This window comes from Danaus plexippus, chromosome Z, assembly GCF_018135715.1.
Source record: "Danaus plexippus chromosome Z, MEX_DaPlex, whole genome shotgun sequence".
Classification (NCBI taxonomy): Eukaryota; Metazoa; Arthropoda; class Insecta; order Lepidoptera; family Nymphalidae; genus Danaus; species Danaus plexippus.
Window position 1 is genome coordinate 7,863,861 of NC_083559.1, and position 25,558 is coordinate 7,889,418.

The 25,558-nt window shown below is 36.6% G+C and overlaps 1 protein-coding gene across 1 annotated transcript in view; it reads right to left on the reverse strand.

The window, feature by feature from the left end:
* LOC116778125 (uncharacterized) overlaps nucleotides 1-25,558 on the reverse strand; it is a 57,366-nt gene that overhangs the window by 25,066 nt on the left and 6,742 nt on the right. The window contains exons 2-8 of the mRNA XM_032672012.2: nucleotides 23,500-24,551; nucleotides 23,206-23,413; nucleotides 22,187-22,300; nucleotides 21,398-21,510; nucleotides 20,148-20,264; nucleotides 19,247-19,378; nucleotides 9,154-9,187 (exon numbers count right to left, since the gene is read on the reverse strand). Of these exons, the coding sequence (XP_032527903.2) occupies nucleotides 9,154-9,187; nucleotides 19,247-19,378; nucleotides 20,148-20,264; nucleotides 21,398-21,510; nucleotides 22,187-22,300; nucleotides 23,206-23,413; nucleotides 23,500-24,360 (1,579 nt within the window). The 5' untranslated portion in view covers nucleotides 24,361-24,551. The remainder of the gene's footprint in view (nucleotides 1-9,153; nucleotides 9,188-19,246; nucleotides 19,379-20,147; nucleotides 20,265-21,397; nucleotides 21,511-22,186; nucleotides 22,301-23,205; nucleotides 23,414-23,499; nucleotides 24,552-25,558) is intronic.

Here is a 25,558-nt window from a genome sequence, read left to right on the forward strand (position 1 = left end):
CTCCGAGCTAAGCTGGCAGTCTACAAGACTAACATCAAATCGCGCCTAACTTACGTCGCTCCCGCCTAGTATGCTTCGGTCTAGAAAACCGGGCGCGGATGCCTGCAAGCCCAGCAGTCGTTAGGCACTAAGGACTCTTGTAGATGCGCCGCGGTTCGTACGGATCGCGACCATTGCCAGAGACCTACGCATGGAGAGCCTCGATGATTTCATAGTTCGATTGAGCCTAGCCATGTATCGGCGTGCCGATGCATTGGAGCTCGCACATAGCCGCAAAGTGGCCCCGTATCATTGGCGACCGCCGGACGGATACGCCATGCCGTGGGACCTTCTTCCCGTGACAACCCTGGATGTTCACCGGAGCCGCCGGCTGTCGGACACTCGCCTTAAAAAGTGGATTGGACCTCGCCGGCGAAAGCCGTTACCTGCAATTCGCTCGTTGAGCCTCCCATGAGCGGTTTCCCCTCGGCGGGTTTGAGCGGGGTAGCGGCATGAAGAGCCGCTACTACACAGAAAGAAAAGAAGAAAATGATCCCGTCGGACGCCGGCGGGAGTCTAACCACCGGGGATGTGTCTTGTCCCATGGTTACAATCGCCTCGTCTGACCAACACCCGGACGCGAATGCCCAGATTTGACTGGCAACCATCATGAGACCGCCTATCTGAGACCTGCTGCTTCTGGGCACCGCCTCGCCATGAATAACTTAATCGTTTAATGGTTTTAATAAAATAACGATACTTCAAGCGATCGAACCGATTTAATTGCTCGATTGCATCCGATGTACATAAATTAAAAATCTTTGTTATATAAAACATACGTATCGCCAGCAAAAAACGATTATTAAACATGATCATTTAAATTTACTTTAAGCAGCCATTGTTTAAAAAAAATAATGTGAAACATTTAATGTTGGCAGCAATTTCATTACATGGAGTGGAAAGTGGAAGTAGTCATGTTATATATTATTTTGCTGAGGGCTGCAAACAAGACTATATATAAAAAATATAAACGGGATGACATAAAACATCCCTTTGCGTAAAATTTTTGCAAGTTGTTAAATCTAAATACTGAGCCGTTAAATTGCTAATAATATTTACTACTTTGATCTAATATTTTTTAATTGTACTAACTTTATCGTTACGTGTGAGACTTTTAAAATACTAATAAACTGTCAAAGTGAATTTGGAGTATGTTAACTTAGTAGATTATTTTTGCAATTCTTAAAAAATTAATAAATTATAATTTACCGTCACTTTAATGACAAGACTGAAGTAAAATTAAATAAATCTCTTCAACTCTTAACTCCTCAATAGATATATTTCGAAAAAATTATAAAATCAACGGAAAATTATTATTCGTAAGTCGTTCACTATTTTTAAAAACACATTGTTTAGCCTTATATGTTTTGCACAACGGTAAAAGTACCTGTCAAAAGAGAACATGACAATATTGTTGTTTTATAAAACGCAAAATGTTACTCAAAGCTTTCCTGAAAATAGATTTTAAATAAAGTTATATTCGTTCCAGCGTTATAACGTTTACAAAGGCTTTAAAGTAAACGAATGTATATACATTATACTGACATCAAAACAGCTAAGTTGCATACTTTGTTAAAACTAATACAAAGATATTGGTTATGCATAAAAATACAAATCAACTATAACAGAAATAGTTCGTAGGGATTACAAAAAATTTTCCTGTTAGTTACAGAAATCAAAACAAAATATTTACGTACAATTTATTAATTTTTATACTCATGAAATGGTAGAAACGTGACTAAACTGGCACATAAATTCCTTTAACAGAACGTTGTAAAAGATAAATCACATAAAGGCATACTCAATGACATAGCTGGCCGTAGTAGTAGAATAAATGATTGCATTTTGAATAGAAGTCAACATATGAAAGCTGTAATACGTCTGTGAGACAAAAGCTTTGTGGAGTCAAAGAGAAATTATTTACCTTTACCTGTATTTTAAACCGATTTACTTTCTGCTAAGAGAGTTTGCATTATATGCAGAAGCTAGGCAAATATTTGCATTAAAAAGCAATATATTGTTGATTTTACGAGCTGCGTTAGTTCCGATAACAATACGACATTAAAGTAAGTATAATTGTACATTCAGGATTATAACGGCAGTTCATCAAAAAAGGATAAAAATTAGCTACAGATGTAATGTTTCGCATTTGAATTTAATCATTGCGGCCATAATTGGACCAGAAACCAGAAACGAATTCCAATAAGAACTCCAAATCAACATTTGGTTTTGCCAAAACAATATTCATACCAAGAGTATGATTGGAAAAATTTATAGTGGCATGAATTCATCATATTTATAACTAAACATCCAATAATAAATTTCTTAATGGTGTTAAATTCTTGCTCCAGGTTCCACGTTATTTTAATTATAAAATTATTCAATAACACAATTGATGGTTGTTCATCTTTAATAAAAAACATTGAGAAAGCCGTTACGAAATTACTATAGGATTATTAAGTTTATTACCTTCTTTCCATAAATAGCTTAAAACTGGTTAAAAAACACTATTAATTTGAAATATATAACACTTGTATAAAATTAAGAACAATTCGCAACATTTCATTGTGAGATAGTATTATTTGTATTTTTTTACTAGATAATCTCAAACGATAGAAAAATTAGAGCTTCGGTAGTGATGAGCAAAACTTTTGTTTGGGTTTATAATACCAGTTATATTTTTCAAAACAGTCTCCGATATATCAACAGACATAACACTGTCGTTAGAGGGTCTGCCATCTGCTAGGACGCCATATCCAACATTGGTGCAATTTTAGATACTGTGGAATCCATATACGTGAGTAAAAAAGAGATTTCAAAAAGTATCATTAGCTTCACTCCCAAGCAATTTAAGGGATGGAATTGAAGATCAAGGTCAAGTGCTGTATCACGTTGGAAGCTTAAATGTATTATGTTGGGATAGTTTATATACTTGGACTCTAAGTTGAGGTGACAATACTATCAGATCTGTAATTTTTGCTTTGCTTTCGTCGTTGCGTAGGAGTGTTTAGGATGGTAGATAAGGAAGATGATGGTGGGGGGGTTGCCCGGGGGGGGATACCGGGGAAATTAGGTTTAGGGAGTTTCGTTGCGGACGATGCTATGTCGTCGCGTCCGGGGTCGGAGGTGGGAGCCAAACGTCTCTTTTCGGAGATGTCTGGCTCCGACACTGAGACTGGGGGCGAGATTTTTAGGAGTCCGGGTCCGGTGGGGAGACGAGGCCGCGGTCGTGCCCTTACTAGGGCTCGAAAATATCTCCGCAAGCGGCAAGAGGAGGAGTCGGAGGCCAGCTTCGACTCTTTTATGGAAAAGAAGCTGGTAAGGGGGAGGGACGGAGGAAAGGCAAGGGAGAAAGAGGTCCTTCTGGACCTGGAGACAATGGGGGCAGAGGCGATAATGGTCGAGGCTGAGAAAAGCCTCGACCTTATCAAAGAATTAGTGGGAAAGAGTACCAACCTAAAAGGGGGGTACTCTTCAAAAATAATGAAGGCCTCTGCCCTTCTCAAGGAGGCGCTGGGCGTGCTTGTGACGCGCACGGAGGCGGAAGAGACCCGCCGTCTTAGAGCCGATATTGGTCGGCTCCAGCGAGAGAACGCGGGTCTCAAAGAGGAGGTGCGCGCTCACCGCCTCCAATTTGAGGAGATGCGGAGGGAGAGGGCGGCGGCGACAAAGGCGGCGTCTGAGGGCCCAATCGGCCGGGACCAGATGCAAGCGTTAGAGTCGAATATCGCCAGGTTGGTTGGCAACCTGGTCGATGGACGACTTGCCGCGCTGGAGTCCCGCTCCCGCGGGAGGAGGTCACCCGCCCTCCCCTGGCGGGTGACAACTCCGCTGTCGCCATAGCTGCCAAAAAGGCTATCCGCCAGGCGGCCATGCAAAGAGGGGCCAAGTCATCAGCCCCTCCAACGGCGTCATTGGCACCGGTAATGGTGTTGTCGGAGGATGACTTCCCTTCCCTTCCTCCACCGTCCTCCAAGGGAAAAGGTAAGGGTAAGGGTAAGGGGAAAGAGGCGATTTGGACAGCGTTCGGTCCATCCACGTCTAGTGGAAGGGCCGAACCGGTGGCAGCGGGTGTTGGGGCCAACGCGGCGGGATGGACGGAGGTGGTCCGCCGCAAGGCCCCCAAGAAGAAGGAGGTGGTGCCGACGACTAAGAAGCCGGCGCCACAGCAGAAGAAGGCGGGCCCTAAAGAGGGCCTGAAAAAAGTGATGCTCCCGCGCTCCCAGGCCGTAGTGCTGAAACTACGCCCTGAGGCAGCGGCCCGAGGGGCATCGTATCTGTCGGTCCTCCTCAAGGCCGAAAAAGAGGTGGACCGAAAGGAGCTGGGGATAGGGCCCCTGAAGATCCGTGCTACAGCAACGGGTGCCCGTATCATCGAGGTTCCCGGCTCCACCAGTGCGGACAAAGCAGACGCTTTGGCCGCGAAGCTGAAGTCCGCACTGGCAGAGGAGGTGGAGGTTACGAGGCCCGTGAAGTTCACTGACTTGAGAGTCACGGGCCTCAGTGATGCGACGACCGCGGACCGGCTAATAGCCGCGGTCGCGCAGGAGGGGGGCTGCACCGAGGCACAGGTCAGGGTGCGCAACGTGCGACCTGGGGTTCGCGGCACAGGCTCCGCCCTACTGGAGGTGCCGGCTGTGGCGGCCAAAAAGTTGCTGCAGCTGGGCAGTATATTGGTGGGGTGGAGCCAAGTGCGGCTCTCATATATGGAGGCACGGCCCAAGCACTGCTTTAAGTGCTTGGGAATGGGGCACGTTGCGGCCGCGTGCTCCAGTCCAAAAGACCGCAGCGGCTTGTGTTACCGCTGCGGCAAGGAGGGCCACAAGTCCGCCCAGTGTTCCGCGTCACCGCGCTGCGCTGTGTGCGCTGACGCGAGCATGCCGGCGGACCATGTGATGGGGGGTCATTCGTGCCGCCCCCCATCCACCCGTGGGAAACTCCCGGCCCAACCGAAAAGGGTGGGGGTTTCGAGGCAGGCGTCAGGAGCTGAGATGTCCGAGTAATGGCGGGACATCTCAGGTTCCTACAGGCTAACGGCAACCACTGCGCCGGGGCTCAGGATCTCTTCCTGCAGTCCATGGTGGAGTGGGCCGTTGACGTGGCGGTGATGTCGGAGCCGTACTATGTCCCTGCCCAACCTCACTGGGTGGGAGACGCGGACGGCTCCGTCGCTATCGTCACGAGGCCGGGCGCCGTGCCCCCCCTCGCAGTCAAAGCGAGGGGCCACGGGTATGTGGCGGCGGTTCGGGGGGAGATTGCCATAGTTGGGGTATATTTCTCCCCGAACCGCGACCTGCCGGCCTTCGAGAGATTTCTCGACTCTCTCGGGCCGGTGGTAGGGCAGTTAGCGCCTCTCCAGGTGGTTGTGATGGGGGACCTCAACGCCAAGTCCACGGCGTGGGGGAACCCTCACACAACACCCAAAGGGAGGGAACTGGAAAAATGGGCGCTAACTGCCGGACTGTCCCTTCTCAACACGGGGACAGTCCAGACGTGCGTGCGACGGTCGGGAGGTTCAGTGGTGGACGTCTCTTTCGCCACTCCGACCATCGCACGCAGAGTGGAGGGATGGAGGGTTGAGGCAGGAGTGGAGACGCTCTCGGACCACCGCTACATACGGTTCGAAGTGTCTTCCACTCCTGCAGGTCGCCGGAGTCCAACGTCGAGTTCCTCGTCGCCCCGGGAGAGAAGTCGGTTCCCGCGTTGGGCACTGTCAAAGCTCAACCGGGAACTGGCTGAAGAAGCGGCCGTTGTCGGCCGCTGGAGTCTCCCGGAGAGTGCGGAGTTGGGGGTGGATGAAGGGGCTAGTCGCTTCGGAGACGTTCTCCAAAACGTCTGCAGAGCGGCGATGCCCCCCGTAGGACGTCCCCCCCCGCGGGGAGCGGTGTACTGGTGGTCGGACCACATCTCCGACCTCCGGGTCGCCTGCAACGGGGCCAGGAGGGCATACACCCGGAGCAGGCGACGCCGCCCCCAGGACGAGGAGCGTGATGGCCGGCTGTACAGGGTCTACGTGGCGAAGAAGTTGATCCTGCAGCAGGCCATCTGCCGAGCCAAGGAGGTAGCCTGGCTGGAGCTGGTGGAGGGGCTCGATCGAGACCCCTGGGGCCGACCGTACAAGAGGGCGCCGAATAAAATCTGCGCCCAGTCGGCCCCCATCACGAAGGTGCTCCAGCCGGCTGTTCTGAGGGGGATCGTCGAGGAACTCTTCCCCGACGCCCCGGCGGGATTCACTCCCCCCAGAATGGCCCGGCAGACGCTGGAAGACGGCGACCGCGTTCTGCCCACCGTCACGGAGTCTGAAATGGAGGCGATTTTGGCTCGCTTCCAGAGTAAGAAGAGCGCACTGGGTCCGGACGGGGTGCACGGGAGGGTTCTGGCCCTCTCCCTGGTGCACCTCGGAGGAGCCCTCAGGGAGCTGTTCGACCTCTATCTGAGGTCCGGGCAGTTCCCGAGGGCCTGGAAGGAAGGCCGGCTATGCCTACTTCCGAAAGGCAGCCGGCCTCCGGACTCAGCTTCGGCGATGCGACCGGTGGTTGTGCTGAACGAGGCGGGGAAGGCTTTTGAGAAGATTATAGCCACCCGTCTCGTTCGGTACCTGGAGGAAGGCTCTGGACCGGGGCTTTCATAGTCCCAGTTCGGGTTCCGAGCCCGCCGGTCGACCGTCGATGCTCTCAAACGCCTGAGGGCGGTGACGGAAGAGGCGGAACGCAGAGGAGAGGTAGTGTTGGCGGTGTCGCTGGACATCGCCAACGCCTTCAACAGCCTCCCACACAGCGGAGAAGATGCTTGAGAGTGACACGTCCTGGATGGCGGTGTCCTCCTTCTGTGAGACGGTCATGTCCACGAAGGAGGCATCTGAGCGGGAACGGGAGGTTGCGGTCGATGCACCCTCCCTCCGCAGACGACGGACGGGGATGCGCCGGGGGCGATATCAACGCCTCCTCCAATAGCGCCCCTGCGCCCCGGGCTGGGGTCGGGCTGGTAACCCGGCTCCTGTGAAAGCCCAGCGTCGTCGGGGCGGTCCTAATTGCCGGGATCGCCCCCTTTCTCCGAGGGAGTAAGTCCGTTCTTTGCCAGGACCGGCCAGTCGCTGGTGTGCCCTGTCGCTGACAGATCCGGGGTGCACCAACATAGCGGCCGAGGGCTTTCGCAGTGGTTTTAGTGAGTAGGGACCTGCCCAGGTCGAGTCTCACACATCCTCTCCAGCCCCACCAAGGCCGGTGAGACGGCTCGTAAAAAGAGTTTCCCTGCGTCATCAAAAAAAAAAAAAAAAAAAAATATATACTTCGTATAAGTAGACAGAGAACTTCTGTAATGTTTAAGGAGAATTTGTTAAATACTTTCCCAATAGTACCTATCTACCTACAGTTAAATTTTTTGAAAACACCGCCCACTGAATCTTCAGCCCTAGTTTTATATGAACCTATTGCTTAACCAAACATAAGCAAACCTATTGTGCCCAAAAACACTGTTTAAAGATGTCCAAATTCATATCAATTAATAAACCGGCAACCTTTATCAGAATACATTTAATCTGTGAATTTCGTATAAGTACTATACACAAAATTCACAGTTTGAATCTATGGCCAAAGTCTTTTATGAAATTTCTTTGCTTTTAGCAAAAAAGTAAGAAACCTATTTCTGATGGAGAAATTGTGAAAAAGGATTTGGACAATCTTTGCACAAAATTCTGATGATAAAAATGTTACAGCTCAAGTCAAGCTCAAGTGTTTGACTCTCACGACCCATTGTTACAAGACGGTTGGTGGAGATGGCGGTTGATATCAGAAGTCTAATTCAAAAAATCGTAACGAATTACAAATACTTTTCATTGGTGTTAGATGTAATTTGCGATTTAAGTATTCTTAGTGGCTCTTTTTTTGTGCAGAGGGTTGATGAACATTTGAATCTATTCCAAGATTTACTAGAATTCTGTCAGCTAGAAAATACAACCCAAGGAAATCATGTTTTTGAAAATTAAAGAATGCACTTGAAAAAATGGTTCATCTTGGGATAAAATTATATCCATTTTCACCGATGATGCACCTGCAATAACAGGAAAAAACAATGGTTGCGTAGTTTTGTTGCAGAATTTTAAGAGACCCACAACACTTTCTAATCATTGCATTATCCACCAGGAAGCCTTATGTACAAAGGAAATGAAATTTGATGATACGTGCAAAAACCGCTTCACGGACGTCATTTCACGGTTTTATTTGAAGAAGAAATCAATGAATTAAGACGGTTACAACTTTACTGCGCTGTGCAATGGCTACCAAGGAGCAACATTTTTTTGTTAGAGTTTTTAGAAGACAAGGAGCGTTATATTTGGAAACTCCTTTACTGAAGAATACGTCTTCGCTAAGTGATCTCGCTTTCCGTTTTGATGTTAAAAATTACCTCAATATTTTGAACCTCAAATAAATAATTCTTACAGTTCACGAGGACACTTGAATCAATTTACCCACGAGTTCCCAACCTCAATAATATTTCAGTAGCTGATTCTGACATTACATTCAAAAAGATCATCGAACCCAAAGTAATCGGCGCACATCTACAGTTCTGAAGTCAGTTATTTTTAGTGACCTCAAATATTTTTTCTGTTGAAAGTTAAACAATGTGTCTCTTATTTTAAATTAAAATGAGTCAAATCTAAATTCTGGTACTGAGATCAAGTATAAGCAATAAGTAGTAAGTAGTACCTAAACCAAATTCACACAGAATTATGTATTTGATATCCGTAAATTATTTTATGTGACACAATATAGGCAGATATAATTTTGAACACTTAGATTAATCATTATTTTATAAAAAAATAATTTTAACCCATGATTTTTAAATTAAAAAAAAAATATGCAACAATAACCTTCCTGAGTAATTACAAAAATTAGTTTAACTTATAAACGTCTCTATTTACATCAGGGCAACATTTCATATTTATAGTGTAATATATTATGGTAAATATCTTTTTAAAATAGAATTGAGAATTCTCATTTTGATATTGGTGAAATGGTATAAAAATAACAAACAAATATTCCTTACAACACGTACGCTACGAGCAGATATGAAAACTTTAAAACATGCGTAATTTTAAATATTTATAAAACTTACCTGCTCCATGATGCTGTTGTTGCGCCAAAGCTCTCTGAAAATGAAAATAAAATAAATATCTATTGAAATAACCATTAATAAGAATGTGCAAAAATGTTAAAAAAAATAATAATAATATCAAAAAAAACGTGTGCTTCTACATGTGTGTGCATAAGTAAATTTACTTATTTAATTACCAAGCAAACAAATCATTGAACGTTCTTCAGATATATTAATGAGACGAAAATAAATTTTACCGACCACTTCAGAGTACCAAACGAAACAATTTAATAATAAAATAAAGAAATTGATTTCACTAATGAACGAAACCGGCCGAATGTATTACGATTGCTATATTACTTATTAAATTAAGATAAAAAAGAAGTTAAAATGAAAATGTTTTATCGTATCTCAATACTTAAGTAGTCAGAGAAGGCGAGGTTCAAATTCATAATATCTGTCACATCTTCGCTGTATAGAAATTCTATTACTGAACTCTCTCAGCCTAAGTAGGGAACAGCTTTAACAAACAATTACTAATCTGTCACACAATTACTAAGCTGTGTTGGACGCACCTTTAACTTCTGCAAATACAATAGAACAGTTGCTAAAAAAATAATACAATTCTTATACAAAGTTATAAGTGGTGATGTTAATATATTGTGTTAATATTCCAGCCGCACCTATGTTTACTTTATCGTACATACTAAATAATCGTGAAATAATAATTACGTATAACACAGTACTATGGAGTATTTTTAAACGTATATTGTAAAACTATCAAACTTATGTATATATTAAATAGGTATATGACTTTGAAACAAATTTAAATGCGTATTATTTTAATAAAATATTTTCATTTATATTTTAATTAATAACAGATTTCATTAGAAAAACGTTTTCAAATACATATGTTCGCTTTAAATACTGAATTTCACTTTATTGTGATTAAAATAAACTGAATTTAAAACTGATTTTATATGAGTAATAACACGAACTGCGTTATTTGTATACGAGAAAAAAATAAATAAGTGGGGAATTATAAGATCCAAAAAATAACAAAACAGGCACGTATTAAATTATCTTTTTGCAAATATATGTTTCTTCTAAATAATATATACATTTAATTTAAAACCAAGAATTTTAAGTAAAGTTGGCAAAATCACAATAAATATCAGATCACATTCTATGTGTATTTTGACCTATTTGGTTGATTAAAAAATTAGATCGAGAAAAATTAAAAGAGAATTAATGACTGAAAGTAAGTATTTTAAGAAAAATGTGACCTAGACACTAGGTTCTATTTACAATCAGGTAACCATGCTGCTAACCTTCATCTCCCGATTCCATTTCTCCTATACATTTAGGTTCTGAGACTTGGTATATCACAGTTACCCGATATCCGCTAAAATTTTTCAATTTCAAGACCCAAGAGCGGTAAGATGCATTGGACTTTTGTACGGATATAAATAAAAATATACTGCTTCTAAGTATATTTTTATTCATTTTATTTTTTTTATTTTATGTGTTAATAATCACAAATAAGACATTATTAATATCGAAGTATCAATAATACTGGTTCATATTAATCAAGAAACAACAGGTCATTGAAAACTTTTCATGGACAAAAACTTACAGTATTTTGTTCCTAATTACTCAACATCCGTCCCTTATAATTAACGATAAGCAAGAAGAGAAAATTTAAAAGTCACTATCTTTTACATTAAGTACATCCTTGATAAATAAATGAGTGCAGCGAACAGAGGACGATTTTAACAAAGGACAAAAACATGGTATCAGCCAGAAAACCTAACATTATAGAAGTCAATATGACGTTAGCTAAAAGCGGAAGAGGAAGGTAATAAAATCGTACATATCTGTCAAAGTATCATTACTTATTGTTCGCCATGACTGAATCAAAAGCAAACAGTTTTAAATGTAACTACCATTCGGCGCTATATTCAAGGCTTTTGTGTATACAATGTTTTGAACATACTTTGTAGTTGAAACCTCGAAGTTGTTTTAGGCTACATGTTATACAGATATAATCATTGAACAAGTATTGCTCAATGATTAGTGACCCTAAGTCTTTCTTGATCATAATCTCGAAATGTAGGTCTTATTTTAGACAGAAAACCCAAATTAGGTACGCAGTTCCCAGTTTTTTGTTTACTGCGAATTGTGGAACTGTACACACTTATGTACACCATTTAAACTTATTGTGTCAAACTCACAGTGGCTAGTAAAAGAATCAAGTCAAAAAAACAAAAAAAATGATTTTATTAATTGAATGCAAAATTTTCATGATTTTAGACTAGGTAATTTATATTCTTATGATACCTATATTTACAACAATCTTGTCTTTCGAGATTATTACAAATTCTTCATAATGATTCACACATAAGCTTAGTCACAAATTACATCAGACAACAAAATAATTAACGATGCAACACTACAAATATTTCCAATTAGTGATATTTGTACTGCAATAATGAAACGTGATGATAAAAGTGCAACAAAATGTCTCAAAATACACGAATGATCTTCTACACAAAGGTTGTATATTTTAGGTTTTTCACTCCAAAATCATGAGAATTATTTGACGTCGAATGTTTGTAAGTTTAAATGCAAACGAGTATTAATGATACTGAACTTAAACGTGACTAGTGCTTATCTAACGAAGGTCTCGCTACTACACTTAACCCATTAATATAATGTATATAGCAAATATGCTTTGTGACTTCTATTGTTCTATACAAACTATACACTGCATTGTGGTAAATGGAAAACTAGTCTAGTGTACGTTGCATAAGATTGTCTTTAAAATATATGCAGGTTGTGGAAACAAACGTCTTAAAGAGAATAGAGATTCATTTCATTCTTTGAAGATGTATGACAAAGTATACATTGGAAAAAGTAGGCTTATATTCTTATTCTTGCTTATTTGAATGTGCACCTAAAGTTTTGAAATTGACGTGCAGAGATTTAGAATATTCCTAAGGTTCTACACAGCTTTTACTGTAACTAATTTTTTTAAAACTAATAAGAGCTACTCTGTAAACTAAAATAACTTATAAAAATTCGAGATACAGAACAAATCTATACGACAAATCAATATCCTGCCCTAAAAGACGTTTAACAATTTGAAAGGAATCCTTTTTTCCCGGATTTTCTAATATCATTAGAAGGTTATTGTCGTTTGAGATATATTAAGTTGATGCTCTGAAGGTAAAATCATCCATCAAGATAATTGATAAGCGAGATAAGCAAATATTTTCAAATATGGCAAAAATATTTCTATATCAAAGTACGTATGTATGTCGCCATATGAGAGACTAAAACTTATTTATTTATGCCAGTGTAGCGTAATCTATTTATTATATATACTTTATCAGTACAATTTAATTATCATTGATAACGATGATTCGGTAGATTTTCAAGTAGCTTATTACGATTGGTTAAAGTATCATTACTGCAGAATTTTTATTTAATAAACTAGCTATTACCCGCGACTTTGTCTGCGTAAAAAAAAAGGCAACTAAAAACTTTTAAAAGGACATACTAGATACAATCTCAGGAACAAAACCAAAACGAAGCAATGACCCTTAATGCTAAACTAATAAAAATAATCTAACATACTTATGTAACTGAACTAAATAAAACTGACAAAAACTATCTACTACTAAGTGTTTTATGATGGACAAATACTACTTCTAATACAAAGTACCTACTTTTTTCTAAAATCAAACAAATTTATAAGTAATTCATACACGGACACTTAAAAACTAAGAAAAATATTCATAAATTAATTCTAAATTAAAACAATGCAAAAGACAAAAACAATATTATGAAACATGAACAAAGCAAATTCCTCGCAGTCATGATATATTTTAAAGATCGTCAATGGCGGGTGAATTAAATCTTCTTATGTGTTCACCAGCAGGTGTTTTGTCAGTTTGAATGACAATATTATGCTGTCAGATTTCATCCGATCCAAAACTATTTTGAACATGTTTACTAAATTGTGGTTCTGATGAAAAAATATTTGTAATCCTTGAACAATGGTTTTCTTCACTTTAGGATTGCGAACACAACACTTATCAACATCTACATCTGAATTGCCCACAAAATAAATTTGTAAAAATGTACGATCTGCTACTGGTAGGAGTAACAGGGACCCCCACTAAGTGATAAATTTGTTCCAGTATCTATAATTTTTAAACATTTGTCCAATAACTATTTCCGATATATATATTAATATAAACTTGAATATTATCAAAATAATATGAGGGTATAACATGTTGAAATTAGGTATGAAATTGACCTGTATAATATGTGTAGCACTACAAGATGCCATCTGGAAACAACTGTTATATTTCTGAATGAAATAAAAAAAAGAAGAAATGCTTAGAATCATTACCAATCCCAAAAATTAAAGAGTGTAAAGAATCTGGTGGGGGGACATCAGCACAAAATAATCCAGTAAACTCATCCCTGTACTTAAACGGCTTACAATATATACAAATTATTGTCCTTTTTCCAATTGGTACCAATTTGTCAGCACAATAATTTATTGCCGGATACTAGTGGAATGCATCTCTTTGCAGAATCCATAAGCAGATTCCACAAATGGTCATGAAAATCCATGACCATTTGTGGAATCGCTCAATTTCATTACGTCGTGCTCGCTGTTGTTGTGTTTGATGTGCACGAACTTGTTGCATTCTAAGCCTATCACCTTAGTCTCGCCCAATAAAGAACGCACGAAATACGACTATTTCTTTACCCCCCACCCCGGGCCCTTGAGGCCCAAATTTAACGGTTAGGTCTAGTTGGGCCACTCTCCCCTCCCGGTGAAGCTGTCAAAACCATTAGGGCTAACAGCTACAGTCAAGTCGAAAATAAAAACTGACTATTTTCTTGATCTGTCTCTCTCCGGTCATCAGTGCAATAAGCACGTAAGGTTTCTCTTCGCACACTTGATCGGTAGCGACGAAGTTAAGTCGACCTATGATTTATTCCCTATTAATTTAAAAGTTCCCGCGCATTTAGCAGTGAAGTAACTGTATCACAAAGGACCAACATAAAAATTGTACTTTACTTTAAACGTCACTATTACAAAGGATCACCAAAAGTCCGAAAGTTCTCCCGCAAGTATCGGTAATTAATCATATAGATATAAAAATGCACTATTCGTCTCAACAATCGTCATAGATGATGGATCGACATGTAAGATAATTGTCAAATGTCAAATATTACGCTTGAGACCAGAAATTTAAAATTGATCAATCAATATAAAAATAATCTAATACATATTTAATAACTATATAGTTATTCTAACAACTGTAGCTAGCAAATTAAGTTTATTTTTTACCTAATGAGGATAAAAATGTAGTTAAAAAGATATGAAAAATAATAAGTTATTAATTATAAACTCTTAAGTTGATTTCTAAACGACATGATGGGGGACACATCAAAGCAAACGCGTGATTTTTTTACTTAATACCGAGCATTTTCATATGTATTCACCTTTTTAACCTGCCCTGGACTACCACGAATATTTCAAGACTACAATTAGTCAAATCGGTCCAGCCGTTGTCGGGTTTTAGCGAGACTAACGAAGAGCAATTAATTTTGACACATATATATATAAATATATGTGTCAAAATGAATATATATATTATATAGGTGAAAGCTTAACTCGTATACAACGACGCTCATAAATAATTAGTAATTAACGAAAGAAATATATGCTTTTAGAATATTTTACTGTATTTTTGGAACAAACGGTCGTGGTTAGGTCACATTAACTTGATTTCTCGTACAAGCGTCTATAATCTAGTCACACTGTTAGCACTTGTATTTAAATCTTCATACTTCTATGATGATAAATGAGATAACGATAAAATATATTTTATGACTAATATGACTAAAACAGTTTTCAAATAAAGCTCTAACCTGTTTACTTTGATGATTTTGAGCGAATACTCTAATTCCGCTCAATTCTAAGGAACGAGGATCCAGAGACCGACTTCTCGGTTTTTCTGAATAAAAAACATCCTCATCCCTTTTCCCCTTTTTCCATCTAAAATAATTTGCCATCGCCCTGTCATTCACGAGCACAGCACATAGTTTTAAACTATTATAAAATTCGTCGTAATTCACACATGTCCATTGTACCAGCGAGGTCGTCACGCGGTGACATCTCCTCCAATACTGGGAGTTAAGAACGCTGTCACGAGACGTTTGTTATGCAACTATCCAGCGCTAACGCAACCACAACCGCTAAGTTCCGCAGCGGAACTTCAATGCGTACGCGATACTTAAATCGACTATTAATTTAATTCCCTGTACCGGTTGATCTAATAGTAATTTGTCACATAATATAGCTATCATGAAATAGTACCAGCTATTGAAACCAACTATTGTTACTTTCGCTATAAAAATAGATATATGAATTGATATAATTTTCGTTGCACGTAACTTAATAAAATAACAACCACAATAAAATAGATCTGGAACAATATAGCTATATTTTAACATTTAATGTAATAATAATTATTTATAAACTTACACATAAAAACATTATACATATACATATATATTTAAATTATGAAAGGGTCTGTCTATGTAAAGATTTCTTTTGGTTGTCTTTGTTTACTACGGAAGCAGTTTCCGCATAACTGTTACAGATAGATAATTGTTTCCTTTAAAGCTGAAGAGCTTGAGAATGTGAACAAAGTGTATGAGGCAGCATTTATTTATGTTATATATTGAAGACATAAGAAGTACTTTTATGACATAATCAGATATATATTTCTTTGGTAAAGTTAAACTAATTTGTACAATTTACTTTTCTATAAACGTATATAAATATATGTGTCCATTTGACGCTTGACAGATTTGAATGGAATTTTCAAACTGATAAATTTTATCTTGGAATAAAATTCAGACAAATCGTAAGTGAGAAATATATTTATGTTTAATACTATTAATTTTAATACGATGCTCAAGTGTTCTTATCGAGAATATCTTTCTAGTTCCAACGAGTTACATTCTTATATCTTGGTTTGTAGTGTTGTTTACGAATAATAACTATATTATGAAACATATGAGACTGCTCATGCTGTAATTTTTGAAGAGCATTTCATATTATGAAGAAGCTTGCAGCGATGAATATTCAATCAATGGTCTATTAACTATTCTAAACGATCGAATTAAAATATTTTAAACGATTACATCGAAGCTTTACTTAACGAATTCTTTAGAAGCATAGGTATACGAATACTTATTTTTAAATTAACAATTACGTCTTACAATAACTAACCCAGCTCTTTTTCCGATCCATTAAAAAAATAATACTAAGAAAGTTTTATAGAAAGCACTGTACAAAATTATTTTTGATATAAAGCGAAGGTTATAGAACTATTTGACACTTTTTTTTTAATCTTCCCAGCCATAACCTTTATAAATAATTAGTATGACAAATGGAGCTAATATTTTAGGTCAGCAACTAGGTTTAATACTTCAGTTCAGGAACTCTATAGCATTTCAGGACAGTTCAGGAACTCTATAGCATTACTACTATTGAAAATACTAAAGGTAAAATATATATAAATAACTAAGGTTGATTAGAATATGTTAAAAGAAGCTGAATGGTACTATAATCTAATACATTAACAATTTTTCAAAAAAGTAAACACAGAAATTCCGTAACGTGACACAATCACAATGTTTTTCTATCTTGATATCAGATTTACATTTACATTTTGATTAGATTACCATTTTGTTCTTTTGCAACAAAACCATGCAACAAGTATCAGATTGTGATATTCTAACGGACTCGTTGGTGTGGATTCTTTCTAAATGAAATCATATTACCGTTTTGGATAATTCAATTAAGACTGAGAAAGATACATAAAAAAAAAGAATGAAACGACATTAGCGAGTCTCTTACTACTGTAGCATTGACGTAGAAATAATAAGAATGATTCATACAAAAAAAATCACTGTTGTCAACAAAGAGGACTTTTTTAATCCTTATAACAAGAGTAATAATATAAATGTAAAACACATTTAATTTATTTACATATTTAAAAGTAATTAAAATATTCAGTCTTCAATAGAAAGAGTTTATGTATTGATTGCAAATATTTATCTATTATTTTATAAAAAAAAATGTCCCGTTAATGACAAATTATATTATTAAAGAAACAAAACAAACATCAATAATTTTACATAATAATATGTACCTTATTTTCACTGTTATAAATTAATCATGGCAAGACAAAGAATATCCATATTTTATTTGCTTCTTAATTAAAAGCAATAACATTTATTTTAGTACAGCAATTAATTTCTGCATCAACGTAAGTTTCTCAAAATATATCTAATATCTAGGTTTGAAGAAATTTTATAAGGCAAGTTCTTATAATATATATGGACGTTATGTATCCTTTAAAAAACCTATCGAATAGATATTTATGAAACTTTACAATATAATTCATACATAGGAATATATCATAGAATTCTCCAATAATATTTCATATTTTAATTAATACCTTAGTACATAAACTAATAAGCAACGAGAAAAAATGGGGATGTCGGCTCAGTTTTAAAAATAAATACACAGAAACCATTTCAGCCATCGTTGACAATCTCGCAATACTGACATGTAACCCCAAACACTGTCAAGTACTACTGGATGAAGAGAATAAATTCTGTGATTGGACGGATGAATTAGGACATGTCTAGCTCTGACTACAAATCCCGTGTTGTATGTAGGAAATATTTGCATGTGAGTCTGCAAATACTATGCATGTGTTAGCGTTCGAGAGACACTGCTTCCTTACAAAGTCATAGTACTCGTTTAAAAAGTCATAGTAACTGTCAAATGAAAAGGGACTATTTAATTGTTGGTATACTGTTCAAATATTTTTTTCGCCATTTCGTTATCATTGTCTTTCTAAGCGCAAGTGAATAAGTTTTAATTATTTAATGAGTGAATTTATTAACGAATTATGGAAAATTATAGGTGAGAGCTCTGTAATGGTGATGTGTGTTCAATGAAATTTATTGGGAGTACATTTTCAATTGTCGTTTGATTTTTGAATTTGTCGTTGTCGTTTGTTGTCCTTCGATGATAAAATTAAAATAATTACAAAGGGAGGTTGTGTGACCAGTTTAGATTTAACTAAAAAAAGGTGATGTTACTCGTTTTATAAAAAGTATTATGATAATTTTAATTGGCTAGCAGTTAGCGGCAAATATGTTATTTTGTTTTAATTGTTGGTTGTTTTCAAATACTAATAATAATAATAATACGAATATTCCGATTTAAATAACTTTTATAAAGCGCCGCTGAACAGATGGTCATCGAATTAAGCTACTTTCGTGGCTCGCTAGGGTAGTTGATAGATTTATAAAATATATAGATGTAAGTTCTGATCGGACTGTTGTAACTTTATTCGCGAATATTATCAATATTTAGAGGAAGAAATTATGATGAAAATTTGTATTTCTTTTCAAACAATTTGTTTACCCTACCCCAAACCTCTGTGCACGGCTCTGGGATATATTAACGTAAATTTTTTCGCGGTAGAAGTGAAATGGAGACTTATAATAGCTAAATCTCTATACAACATACTAAAAGACTTGGGCAGCACTAATAGATTCGTTTCAAATTAGGTTACGTGGAGAGAGGAGCTTGGGCGGTGGAGGTGAGCGTTTAACGCGCGTTAGATAGGAGCCTCTTAACCCTACACCTAGGTTGCAAGTCCCGGGCACTATTAAAGCTCCTCTACCTGCAAAGCGATGGACCCGGCACCAGCAAATTGAATCCATGGAATGCTGAGAAGTTTTTGCCTACACAAAATTCCGTGAAGTCATCACGGAAACACGACAGAAAAGTTGTATTGTGTAAAAAGCTGTATGATGCAAATTATAGCCGTTCGTAACTATATCTACTTTCAAGCACACGTTAGTCATAGCTGACTAAATCATTCCTAAGAAAAAATAGTTACTCTTAATGTGACCTACATTGCAATATCAAAAACATTTATTAAACGACATCTAGTGTAAATTGTTCGAAGTACTTAATAAACTGTTTACTTACAGCTCGTCTTCGTTCAGCGCCATCTGGTGGTACTATCTGTCCTGGTATGGAGGCGCGTCCGCGGAATATATCCATGACCTTGGCCATAGCGCTCGGCCGACGCGATGTTGATGCCGTAACAGTGTGATAGTACTATAAAACGAATAATTAATCGGCATTCTCAAACATGGACCTAATGACTTTACTATTCTATATCAACTTTACATTCAAAATATTCAAAATTTCAATATTATATAATCATACATAACATGTCACGTATTTTTTCGTTTCTCAGTCGCTAAACTATGTTTAGCCACACCACTTATCACATATGTGTTTGATATGTAAACATTGCATGTGATATTGAAACTTTTAGGGTCACGGTATTCTAGATCAAGAAATCATGAAGAATCACTATTTATATAGATGACGGCATAAAATGAGTTTAATCAACATTGAGAATATTCGTTCACAGAAACTAACTATCAATATTAATATTTACGTCATCAGGTTACACTGAAATTAAAAAAAAAGTAAATAACATTTATCTTATCTACAAAAAGTGACGACAAAAGGAATGTTAGTTGTAAGTAATAATCAGAATGTAGGGCAATCGGTTCGACGGTTCTAAATAACATACATCATGTTCGTCGCATATAACAATATTGAACGTTCGTTTGACCTCTCATTAATTTGAGGGCGTATGGAATTCTAATAACAATTATGAACGTTATTAATCACTCTAGGAACGTTAGAATGTCGTAAGTGATGTATCTTAAGCGGTACATGTAATGGCGTTAGCGTAACCCATCTGAATTAGCAGAACAATATCTTTAATAGCTATGTACGTCATTTACTATTTATTTTATACTATATTTAAACTATTGAATAATGAAAGTGTTAATGTAATAAGATTAATTACCCTCGTGTCACTTCCAGGATGTGGATGAGCGGAACCGTCTCTGGTCTTGACGGGTGGACTAGGGCTTGCGGCTTCCACTTTTACCGGTTCTTTGGCCGGCCCTGACTTAGTCATGCTCTACAAGTTATGTAATTATTATAACATACACCATATATGAATATCCAGTACAGATGTCCAGATAAGAACAGCAATTATCTTTATTTTACAAAGTTTTTTATATAAATTCATACATCAATCGAGTACACAACAATTATCTTCAAAAATTTAGACGCATTCATAATGTTAATGACTCTTTTAAGCCCATGCCTAGCGATCTGAATTGAAGAATACCATCAACGGCATTATACTTGAAACTAAAATTGAAACGTCCCAAGACGTACTTGGTAGATATTAATTGCCAACTTATGTATTTGATAAAAAGACTACATAATGTCTCCCCCACTTCATTCATCCTACCTACAATATGAGTTTCGTAATTCTTTAGCGATCCTAAAAACTTTATGTTATACTTTACTAGGATTTTAAATTTCATTCATTGTTTCAAACCCAATCTGACAAAGACGGACTATGCTGTATATTCTATATTTATAATAACCTGTCTTGTCATATGGCAAGCTGTCAATAATGTCTATATATCGATATAAAAGACGTTATAAACTGATGGGTCACATAGTAAAGATAACATTATTATGAAGTCATTAAATACATACTGTTAATATTAAAATTTATTTATTGATAAATATTAAGACAATAAATAAATAAAACCTTAATGGACACAACTTTGAACTTTAAAAAAATCCATTCAACTGTACGTTCTTTAGGAATCCAAATTAAAAAATTAAAATAATATATTTTTAGAATAATATGTATAATATAAATGTCTTTGTTTTTGTTTTTATTATATTGTGCAATGTATTTAAACTGGTGTAGAGATGTTTGAAGGAAAAAAAATATCTCCAATACATTAAATGAATTAGTTATATAAAAATACATGTATGTACTATATATACATATGAAGAAAATGACAATACGAACTCACTTTCCTTCGCAAGACCTTGACAAAGGATTTAAATTAAAACAATTTACACAATACAGCTTTATATAAACTAATATTTTTTTTTCAAATAACATCAAAATAATAACAATAATAAGAAATCAAAACTAAGTTAAATCGCTTTCTTTTTATTGTTTCTCAAATAAAATATACGAAATTCATTCTAATATTTTGTATAACGGTGTGAATTATTTACCTGAACAGCTGCTTTAACTTGTTGTATGATGGACGATGGTTTTTTGGCGTCACCGCGAGGCTTCGACTTGAACATATCGAACAAGGCCGGCCTGCGACTCACCCCGGAGGTTCCTGAAATATTATTGCTTATATATTTATAAACACTTCAAAAACAATAAAATGATAATCAACATTAATGTTTTCGTGTCTCTAACACGGTTTACTTCATACTATTAGTATTGTAAATATATTCGTAACTTATTTGGTTTCATTATATCTTCTCTTTATATTCTGTGTGCATTGATTATCAGTTAAAGTCTCGTAAAACTATTTGAATCACATATATCTTCAACATACACTTTAACCTTTTTGTCTATGATAAAGTTTATTTAAATGAACCGATGAAAATAATTTCATTACCGTTTAGAGGCATTACTTTAATTTTAAGATGTCCTTTAAAAAGTTTTAAATGTGCCCGATCAACAATAAAATGAATTCCCTTATCTATTTTTGAGACCACAGCGATTATATTTGTTACAGGAACTAAGTGTTTAAGAACTCCTTTAAAATATCTTACGGATTTAAATACGAACTAACAAAATGAAACAATAGATTCATTCTGTTACAATAAAAAAATATATTATTAATTGTAACATACTATATTTTATGATAATAACTTTATATGTGTGTATATCGATAACATGAAAGTGATTTTCATCCATTTTAAAATAATAAAAACAATTTTAAATGATTTAAGGATCAAACCAAACTGTTTTAAGTGAAGTAGATAAGGATATAATTGTTTTACCATGTATGGTCTGTTGGTACATGGGGTGAGCTTGACCATCGTCAGCTGAACTTCGACGCTTGCGTTCCCCGACAGACTGCGTGCTCCTTGTAATCGCAGCATCAAGACGTTGCTCTGTGATATATTACGTAATATCATTTAGGGAGTTTGTTGTTTATGTGTTTTGACCGATATAGTACCAGTTTTAAAAAAAATTCAATAAATGTAGGTATTACAATTATACTTCGAACTAACATTTCCAGAGTAGATTTATCTTGATATTAAAGAATGCATATAGCATTATAATTTGGTTTTGTATTTAGAACGTTATAATAGAAATTAGTGAAGTAAGTTTGAACATAAAGAAGTAAAGCTGCTCTCGAAGCTGTTCGACTATTTGACGAAATTATTAACTGCCTCTACTCAGTCAAAATGAGACAGTAACTCTCAATATATATTTCTTAACAATCTATTACGATATTCACGAAATGCCCGTGTGGAATAGTCAGATATTATGTAACCATATCAAATAGATAACAGCAAATTCTAGAAGAAAACTTTAATTATAAAATACTTATTACGGTAAAACAAAGGAATTTTAATGTCACGATTTACTATTTAATAATTTATTATTGTATACTGAAACTGACGAAGCATCAATAAACCGAATACCAAAATAAATCCACCGCTGGTGATGTAATGGTTATACTGTTTATTTATGCACAGGAACGATATGCATCATGCATCTAAATCGCAAATCGTCAAGTTTACCAAGACAAGTTTAAGATCTGATACTATTGGTATACATAGCAACGTATACTAGGTAAATTTAATTATCATTTTTTTAAATAAAAAGTTATTTTCACAGTAAAACATTGAAATTTTCTCACAATTATTAGGAGATTATGGTTATTTATGATAAATAGTAGGCCAATGTTACATGAACCTTAATAGAAATAAGTCATTATTGAAACTAGGGCCTTCATTTGCGGCAAAAGTAAATAGACTAGGAAAATTGATGGTGTAAAATAAAAAATAACCTCGTTTCTGTCTTCTCTCATCGCTATATCGTCGAACTTCTTTTTCCTTGGCGACCTTTTTTGTTACCTCTTTAACTTTTGGCGCTGGTTGTGATTGTGAGCCCCAAGTCCCTGATCTTTCACGCTCAATCTTATGATAGTTACTGGAACTATCTTTAACATCTTTTTTAATAGCAGGTAGCGCTTCCGTTGGTTCGTCTTTATTAACCTAAAATATTGATTTTCGATTATTTGTCGATCAATCGAAATTTTGAAATAAAGTTTTCATTTCATTTCATTATTGATATTACTTACTTTTTTGTCGTCACTTCTTTTTACCCAAATGTCTTCGGAGCTGGTTAATGTATCATCAACTGTTGATCTAATTTCAATTAAGCTACTGTCGAAATATTTTTTATCACGATGGAGATTCTGCCCCGTAAATATTGCGCGTACGCTTGGTCTCTGTTCCTCCGCACCCTTTGTGCCGAAATGTACGGTGTGAGAGTTGTTAACTTTTGTACGCAGGGCACGCTCAAAAATATTTTGTGGCACCTGCTCAGCCTTAGTAACTAAAAATTTGTGCTTTGCTCCCATGACCGTACGCTTCGAAGGATCGATCTCTGAAACATCATCTTTATTGTCAGAAAGTGATTGTTCCTCAGATGTTTCTCTTTGTAAATAGCTGTCAGTGCTCATTTCGTGCTCTTTGGATGAGGCGGAGTTACAAGTTTGCGAAGTCTTTTCTGACTTTGTGCCGGGTGACCCATTAGGATAGTGGTTGTGAAAATCTTTCTTTTCGTCATCTTCGTCTTCCTCTCTACATTGTGATAATCTCCGTCTTTCAGAATAAGGGAACGGTGTCGGCGAGTTCGCATTATGACTTGACAGATTATTACAGTGATTCATAAAATAGTGTTGAAAGAAACTATCAGTTTCTGGTGTGTCATTGTTGTCACCCTGTAATATGTCTTTCAAGGCAGCCAGTGATGTTATTGTGTTATAATTCATAGCGTTGACCAAATCCTCACTGTCAGTGGAACTCCCCGAATCGCTACCATTCGGCTCCATGTTAGCATTCTCACATTCATCTTTTGTATTCATGTTGGCGTTATTGTTTTCAATTTTGTTCTTCTTATCATTTTTAGATGTTCTCTTCTTCCTCTTGGAATCCATTGAGCAAACCGAAGTTTTATTACTTTAAACTAATTTTTAAGTACAAAACATCACATAAAGTCACATGTTAGGTTTTCCTATACAAAACGAATTAGGTGATCTCATAACAACAACAGTAATTCACATCACCGCACATATGACATATCAATGTAATCGTACCAAAAATATCTCCCCAGAAACATTTCATGAATCTGAAAAAAAAATACAATAACTCAGTAATTCATACAACAATTATCAATTATTTTCTATAATTGGTAACAATTTGAATAATAAACTCCATTTACTACTTGTTTTTTTTTAAGTTATTTTCTCATTAAATAAATGGGTGACTTATATAATGTGTTTTTATAGTTGTAGCGTGTATAAAATCTTTACATATAATGTTAAATCAAATAACCAAAATCATTTATTTATGATTGTATATTATAAACCTATTGAACATTATTTTTTTATAGACTAACGATAAAACTGTATCTTACTCTACCAAGTATTCATTGATTAAGTTTTAATTTTTAAGCCGACTTCTTTCATAACTTTGCTACCATGTTCCCAGGAATGTGTTCAGACTGGATTATCAAGGTTATAAAATCTTAATACTATTGATATGTTTTTAGACAATATCTTGTGTCGCTAGAGGCCGTAGTGGCATCACGTGACCAACAAACATGACCCGAAGATTACAAAACACGATGGAAGAGTAACTAAAAGTATGAATAACATATTGCAATTAACTAAAGTCTAAACAATATTAATCTGTTATCAGGTTTGTTATGTAGGACTGGAGGGTACTTAGATGTTCATGAGATAACAATTGGCATAAATAATTATTAAACGGTCACAGCAATAACTATTAATGAATGAAATATATGTACAGGGTTGAATATTAGCCAACAATGTTTTATTTTGTTCAAAAATATAGTAATCAAATAAAAAAGTAGTATGTTAATAAAATGAGGACATGCCAAGAGATCATAGTAGGAAATTTGGAAGAATAATAATGTATTTATTGATTTAATACTTATTAGTTAAAAGGCACTAAAATATGTTACTAGTTTACTAAGAACAGAAAAAAAGAGATAACTTTGACTATAATTGTAATGATAAGAATCCTTATCCAACACAACATGATAATATAATGATTGACCCAAAAAATATTTTAAACTACTAATTGTATTATTTAGACTCAAACTCAAATTAT